At 38.5% G+C, this 8,496-nt stretch overlaps 1 protein-coding gene across 1 annotated transcript in view; it reads right to left on the reverse strand.

The window, feature by feature from the left end:
• Positions 1–8,338, reverse strand: part of PARP8 (poly (ADP-ribose) polymerase family, member 8) — a 116,300-nt gene extending 107,962 nt beyond the window's left edge. Inside the window, exon 1 of the mRNA XM_009326964.1 lies at positions 8,208–8,338. Coding sequence (XP_009325239.1) covers positions 8,208–8,338 — 131 coding nt within the window. The remainder of the gene's footprint in view (positions 1–8,207) is intronic.
• Positions 8,339–8,496: the final 158 nt, after the last annotated feature.

Below are 8,496 nucleotides of genomic sequence, written 5' to 3' on the forward strand. Positions count from 1 at the left end.
TATTTTCATATTTTGCTGTATGTGTGATTATTACAGGGTGAGAACTCCCCATCAAAGATGAAGTTTTCAACATTAAAGAAAAAGAATAAGCAAGAATGAGCAATACCACAAATAAAACTAAAATAAAATATTCTACCATTTGCAGAAAAGCTAATGACCTGGAATACCATGTCTAACCCATAGGCTATTTTTTCTACTTGAGAGCAAATGCTGTCTGTCACAAACACCTTATTGAGTAGAAACATGACAGTTGAATGGTGCAAAGTTATCCTGCCTTCTAGCTTGGCTCTTAAAATATGAAAAATTCTTATCTATAAACATAAAATGGAACACTCATTTAAAGCAAAAAGATTTCAAGATGGCAACCTGTAATGACACAAAATGCAGAATGCTACACAGTTTGAAAGGAACTTATTCTTTAATTATGTACTTCTTTCTACAAATGGTATATCACCATTTTTTGCACTTTCTTTTGGCAAACAGTACGTTTAATTACACAGGAGACATGCCGTCGCCCCTTTTATTTCTGATCAATGCCTCAAGGCTGGAAGGAGATGTCTGGAGGGTTTGCTAGTTTCTTTGAGTTTCCTCTTTGCCCTCAATTCTTTGCTCCAGACAGGCTCCCACTGAGCACTACATAAGTCTCCCTCAGAAGAAGTGATTCAGCTCAATCCTAATTGCCAGCACACGCCACGGTCTTCGACAACAGCCAGGAGAAGCTAAAGCCTTCTACAGGGCTCATGCAGGTGCTCTGCCTTCAAGCAAGCAAGCTACGGAAAGGTGCTCACCCTCCAGCCTTTACCCAAGACTGTTTTCTGCCTGTTACCTTACATGAGCATGTGCAAGACCATGACTTACTCCCACGGGACTACATAATGCCAAAAGCACGTATGATGGTGTTTAGCCCTTGCAGTAGGGGAACACAATGTCTGACATAAAGCTCCCTGGAGCTAATGGGTCCTCCCAGGAGAAGTCTGACTAATAAAAGCAACAATTGTTCCCGGTCCTCAGGCAGGGCTCTTTCCTGCTCTTCTTCCCATAGAGACAGGCTGGGTGCAATCTTGTGTGAGCATGCAGAATGCTGTCAGGGGAAGGAGATGTTACTTCTGTAGCTTGTTTAGTCCCTCTTCTTTCAGTGAGATTTTCTAGCTTCTGCTGCACAGGATAGCAGGCTTATCTTTATGAGTCAATTTTACCCTGTTAAAAGGAGCTCTTTTTCCTCACATGAGGCCAGTTCAGTGAAACATCTGTAAAAATCTTCACCCCCCTGTAGCAAGGGGGACATTGATTCTTAAGAACTGTCCTCTTAAGTGGGATCTATTTAAGGCCAAGGAAGAACTACACATTGGAGTTTTTCTAGAGTTACTCACATTTCATCCCTTTCTGAGTTTTAATTGTAACTAAAGTGAACCTTCTCAGCAGTTTAAAATTTACTTTTCCTCTAGGTGCTGAAGCTTATTAAAGTAGGTATTTTGACTCTTGAGTGATTAGACTCTGACTCAAATGAGAATTCATATTCTGCACAGCAGGTAATCCATGGAAAAAATATGCCAACAGGTATCTTCATCTCTTTACTTATGAGCAATGAAAAACATGGGAAATTATTACAGACTAACAGGAAAAGCCAGAAATGGCATTAGTCCCAAAACAGAGAAAAGTGATCTAAATTAATTTTGTCAGAGTGAGCTCTGCTTTTAAATTTATTTGTCTTATCACATTTAATACTTAACAATGACAGCCTACAGGTCTATTTTTAGGTACTTAATATGTTAACATATGTGATGAAAGCAGAGAAAGAAGTTGTTACTGAAAACATTTTCTGTGAAGACATTCAAACATTCTTCCCAACTCTGTGCTGGTGAACTGTTCAAACAACAGTGCATACATTTGTACAACAAAAACACCTGCATAAAGATTGTGATGCTTTTTAAAAGTGCTAAGCAACGCACAGTAATACTGAGACCACTATGTGGTGCGGGAGTTCGGCACTTCTGAAAAATAGGCCATTCATTTAAGTGCCTAAAAGCACATTTTTCTCACTGAAAGGTAGACATTCACAATTTGAATGTATTGTTCTTAGTATCAGTACAGTATGCAGCTGGAAGAGGACAGCCACTCACTTCACCAGATCAGTAAGAGAGGTCCACAAGACCATGCCCTCCCTGAAGTACGTGATTTTCACAAGATGCAATGATGGGGACTGGCTTAATTTCAGACGGCACTGATTTTCTAACAGCGAGGCAAGAAGGATCTGTCAGACACAAGACCATCAAAAAAAGGCGAGCTCCATAAGACCGTGAGTAGAATGGTATTGATTTTGCTTTTCACAAACCCTCAACATTGTACTTAATGACTTTTTTACCATAGTGTTCTACTAGATCTCTTTTTAGGATGAATCATTTGTTAAATCACACCTACTGAATTTCTTGTAGTATCTATCAAAAAACTGTCTATAGGAATGTATGGGTAGGTTTCATGTACATACCACACACTGCCAATATTAGAAGATAGTATAAAGTCAGAATAGGTACATTACCAGGAATTCATAGAGTGGAAAATGCTTGTCTTAAAGAAAGATTTTAAAACTGAAACTTAATTAATACCCGACACAAAACTGTTTCTTTAAAAGTACCCAAGGCTGTATTCAACATTACTTCATCTACAGAACCTTTACTGAAGAAATGAAAATCACAATGCTTGCCATGTTATATCTGAACTAGATTCCTCTCTCATACAACAGATTTCTCTCCCAGGAAATGGTGCAGTCCCAGCAAAAATCTTAAGCCCTATTTGATAGGGAAGTTAAAATTGAAAGATGATGTACAATCTTCCAGGTATTTTGAAATACCAATAAACAAACAGCTAAGTACGTACAAGCTGTGTATCTAGTTTTCACCCCTCTCTTACTGTAGTAGAGGTAGATTTTAGGAATGTAATTACATATTTAATAACCTGAACACAAAGTTAAGCACAGCCATCAGCAACAGAAGATGAACCGTACTTGTGCCAGCCCTTCCTAAGCCTTGTATAAAACCGACTCCAGCTAAACTAAAACCATTCAGAGCAATTGATTCCTTAAAAATCATCTTCTCAAGTCATACTTTCATGGACACTTTCATCTTATGTAAGCCACCACTGCTTCCAAAAGGAGCAGTCCAATTTTCTCTTCCCAAACCTTGCATAGCCAGTAACACACTGACATGCAGTGAGCCTGACAGGGGAGCTAGGTTAAAACTAACCTATCCAAAAAGGCTGGTCTTAAACTAGATCATTTTGGAAAGGAAAGAAAAAAATGAAAATGTTCAGAAAAGTGTTCCATTTTGATATTTTCTGATGGACACAATTTTATGTTTCAGTTTAAAAAATGTTTTTCAGCTCACTCTCTCCTTTTTTGCTACAGTATATATAAATTGAACTTAAATTTTAAGATAAAAACACACACCAATTAGCCCCAAACCATTTTTCTTCACAGCTTTTTTTGTACTGAAGACTTTCAGCGTTATCAGAGTGACACCAGAATTTCAAAATTATTCACCAAATGGTATTTCTCATGTAGGCAGTTTTATTAAATTCACGTAAGTAGCAATAGGGCATACCACTAAAGCGGAAAAAAAAGTTATCTGTATCTATTTATCATCAAGTGGTTCAAACACCTGGTGGACATAACGTGCTAGGACTTCAGATAGTGGTTTTCGTCTCTAGCTATAGAAAGCCACAAGCAATTTAGTTTCTCTTTCAGTGGCACAGCTCCCCAGCTGTGAAGTATTTCACTGCTACAGTGAGGTGGGAATTAATTCATCCGTTTACATGAGAATTTCTGATACTACAATATTAAGCACTATGTATAACCTCTTGAATAGAAAACAAAAAGCCAAATATTCAAAATCAAAGCATCCTAAGTTAACAATTTGTCATTATTTTAAGCAAAAATAAACAACTACTTCAGATCAAAATTCAACTTTCCTTGCTTCTTCAGAACTGCCATTGTTATAATCATTGTACTAAAGTACAGAAAGCAGAACACAAAAGTCCACTGTGCAAATAGGAGATGGGAATTTTGCTGACAAAATTAATCTGTGTGTTCAGTTCCTACAGGTCTTACCTAGATTCTTTACAGTATGCTGCAGAATTAGATCTGTTCTCATGCACAGCCTTATTGTCATTGTCCCTCGCTGCCAATGAGAGTTATGTACATATTTGAATGAAGAGGTATTTCAGGACTGATACGATGTCCTTGTTTAGCCTCAGAAAAAAAAAAAGGGCCTCAGAAAAGGAGGGATGAGAAAAACACTTAAAAAAGGAAAAATCTTTGTTTCAGGACAACCAAGCACTGCTTCTATGTAAACATGTCAAATGACATATAAAGTGAAAACAACTTCAGGGCATCACACATTTTTATTTGAAAGATGACAGATCAGCAGTTCTGTTCAATCTACACGGTTTCTGGAGGAGCAATGTTTCATACAGGGGCAGAAAATAGGAAAAAAGAAACAAGAGATTCTTTAAAAAAAAAAAAAGATAATTCGACATGTTCACACTTTAATATCCTTTTTAGATCCTGCAGTAAAAAGCATAAAAGATCCATCCATTTCTGATATTCTGCCAGGCGTAGTTAAAGAAGAGTAAATCTTGCACAGTCACAGCACCCGAATGAACACCTCACTTCATAAGAAATCTGTCACCCTACTTATTGCTTTCTGACAATGAAATTAAAAGTTATTAAACTGATAAACAATCTGCCCCATATTTAGTGCCCACATTATACACAAAGATGTGCTTTCACTAATAAATTACTAATTACAACCTTCCTAAACCAGGAAGCATCTCTGCAGTGTCAAACAACTCTAAATAATTTGGAAGTGTGAACACAGTGCATTTAAAAAAAAAAAAAAAAGAAGTACTGTGAAATACAGTCCAAAAGAATTAACTGAACTACATAGGTAAAGGATTATTTATGATAATTCACACAATACAAATATGTTTGTACTTACAGAGATTCTTCCCTTCTAACTTTTCAAGAAAAATCCTGAAAATGCAGAATCTCCTTGAAGTGTATTTATGCCCATCCAGTGATCATTTACACATAGATTATTTATACAATATAATAGCTTAATATCACCTAAAGGTCAAATGTTAGAAAAGGTCTATATAAAGACCAAAAAACCAATAGTTCTCAGCTGGTTTCCCTGGAACCTCTGTACTTGAACAAAAGCTAAGTCATGCCCTCAGGGTTTGGTTCAGCACTTTACTGTGGGAATACAAGTTAACTCCACTGAAGCGATGATAAATGTGCTCCGGATCAGGCCTATCTATTTGGATTGCTCTGCAGCATGGTTATGTACTACCTCAATATTTGATCAGTACTAATGTAGGAAAAGGCTGTGCAATCAATCCAAGCAACAGGGAAAAATCAGATTAAGTCAGAGAAGCTGCCCCCTCCCCCCCCCCAAATGTCACGCAGATAAACTTAACAGTTTAAAGAACAAACACAAATAAACCTTAGGTCCTCATCATAACTGAAATAATACTGGTACACTGACTTCCATGGACTTACACACATTTACTGAGAATCTGGCTCCAAGTTTATAAATTAAGACCACTGATAAATGGACTTAACGGGCACTAGAGGCAACTACAGTATGCAGAGGAAAACCCCCAGTGATGTTTAACTTGCTACTATTGTCACCTGCCTTTATACAAGAGTAAGACAAAGAATCCTCTCTTTCTCAAACAGAGAACATATTGCCTTCTTTCAAGGGTTTGTGCTCTGGTATCTGACCACTGTGGCTAAAACAAAGCCATAATACACACAGACCTAAAGGAACCTCTAAAGGAAATAAAGCATGAAAAAGACTTAGTTCCAAGCACGACTAATGAGTGCTAAAGCACTGTAATCTTCCTTACACACCATTTCTACTCCTACTCATTTAAATCTGTTTCTCAGTTTGAACATCCATCCAGTGGACATCCACCCCTTTGCCTGTTACTCAAAAGCCTGTGTTCCTGTCGGTTTGAAAAACAAAGTCATCAGGCTGAATATCTGAAGTAACCGGACAAGGCCTGCCGGCTGATACTCAGGTCTATGATCATGAGCTAACAGAGGTTTGGTCACTTAGGGACAATTCCTGAGTGCAATAGTCAAAAAATGGGGTCACCACTCAGGAATTCCACAGCTGCAGCAGTGGCAGTAAGAAAAAAATCATGGACAAATGCAAGAAAAAGATCCTTAGATAGCCTTGTGCTCTCCTAAACTGTTACCACATACAAGACACTGCTGTTGACCCTGTACTGGAGACTTGCCCGAATGCCGCACACAGTGCAGCATAGCTGCTGCTCAGCCAGCACCTTCTCTAAGAAGAAACCACTAACTCATCTTCGATGTGAGAAACTGAAGTTTGGCTCTTAATAGTCAGGGCTTAGGGGTTTCATTTTATGTACTTCACAAGAGAGCTTACTACTGTAAACCTGCCGCTCAGTACCCCATTGTACACGAAGAATATTGTAAAACGTCTTTCTAAATCACAATACAAACAAGCAGAGAACATGAAACCCTTATCTCAGAGGATGCTTTTTAAATGTCCTTAAAATGTGAAAAGGAAAGTGAAATTTGAGTATGCTCTAAGTAACAACCCACTTTCACCAATTTCTGTAAACATAACGTTTGTTCCTCAATTCAGTTTGAATTTTCAAGGTACTGAGACTAGTTTCCAGTCAACAGTTTCCTAAGCAAATGCTGACCCCCGTTAAAATTCAAGGCTGCGGGATGCAAGGCCCTCTTCTGTCTCTCCTTGTAGAAGTGACAATGTTTTGTTTCCCATCACTTATGCCCTTAGGCTTTTTACTTTATTCAGCTTGGAAAATGGAAACAATAGACAGGTTTTGCTTCCTGGTTTCTTGCTGCAGTATTTGGTTTAGAAAACAGAGCAAAGTAACTTTCAAATTAAATTGTTTAATTACATAATAAATACTATTTGTTAGATAATTTTTAGTGTATCAAGCCTTTCAAAATTGTCGTTTAAAAGAAGACCAAAACAAAACACATACTAAAACCCTAAATGAAAGTATCCTACAAGCATCATAAAATGCATTGATTCTAAGCTACTGGGTGAACTATTCTACTCCACTGAAAATGACAGAAGTTGTCTTTTCCTTTAGTAGGAAGAGGCAGGGTAGTGAGGTGGGAAAGCATTTTTCTGAGCAGTCTTGCAGCCTGGGACCATCTGGGAGCCTGGTCCTGCAGCCAGGCCCCGAAGCATGCACAGGGGAGAACCAATGGCTGTGGGAGTGCTGCCTGCACTGAAAGGTTCGCTTGCAAAGAATACAGTACTTTAACCTGACGTACCCCGGGAAAGAAAAACAATTGCTGAAGATATCAAACAAACTGAGGAAAAAAAAAAATTAAAACAACAAAAAAACCCCCAAGGCTTCTTGCCGAGTGTAGTAAAACTCAGTTAAAAGATAAGAGAACAACACAGCATATACTGTTAACACCTTATTAAGTAAAAGGTAACTAAGAGTCGGGGAAACGAAAAGGATGTGTGTTCAAGCTTTTACATATATTTCCTTTTGAAAACACACAAACACAACAAATGCTGAAATATAATTAAAAAATGCATACATGCACAACCCAGTTTATAACCAAAAGCTCGGAACCACTTAGAAATAGTATTTAAACTAACATTCAATAAAAACATTTTTTAGCCTTATAAGCTATACTGACTTTTTACTTAATGTCTCAGGAATTTGATTTGGTCAATTACAGACAGTCTTGCATCTGTTATGGGATCAAATATGGCTCTCATGCAAGAGAACAAGGTGCTGATGTGAAATTTGGCCTATTTGCTATTAAAATCGTAACTTTTCCCAGTTTTTTAACATGAATTAACTTTGTATCATGTTGATGCGTTCGCTGTGTTTCTGTTAAGTTTACGTACAGCAGAAATTGTACGTATCCACGTAAGTTAAAAAAAGGGAAAGTGAAGCTCCACAGAGCAGCACTCAGAAGAATGAGCCTGTGACAACTAGGACCACCTTTCTGATCACCTCCCTTGACACTTCCTCCTCAGTTTACGTTTGCACGAAGGCAGGTGATTTACTGATCCTCCTTGCAAAAGGAAAGGAAACAAAAAAAGCCTGCCATGGTGTTGAACCACTGCACCTCACTGCCGGCAGGAAATGAAGGGAGTCATTACTGTAAAAAAAAGTACCTTTTGGAGCCTCCAATATAGGTGAAGGTAAAGGTGGAGTCCGAGTACCTGAAATCTGAAAGACAAAGAGCTGTGTTATTACAACTTGTCTTTATTTTGGCCGAAATTGCCGAGGTTTTACAGACCAGCATTCGCCTACCCACAGGAGGGTGGGTGGAGGGGGGGGTCGGTGTGAATCAGAGGAAATGCAGCATCTCCCCCCCAGCCCCTCGCAACAAGTGCTCGGTGCTATGGCAACGGCAGGGATTTCCATTGTCAGAAACGGCAACAGGCAGCCACAAGCCGGGCT

This window comes from Pygoscelis adeliae, unplaced genomic scaffold, assembly GCF_000699105.1.
Source record: "Pygoscelis adeliae isolate BGI_AS28 unplaced genomic scaffold, ASM69910v1 Scaffold116, whole genome shotgun sequence".
Lineage (NCBI taxonomy): Eukaryota > Metazoa > Chordata > Aves > Sphenisciformes > Spheniscidae > Pygoscelis > Pygoscelis adeliae.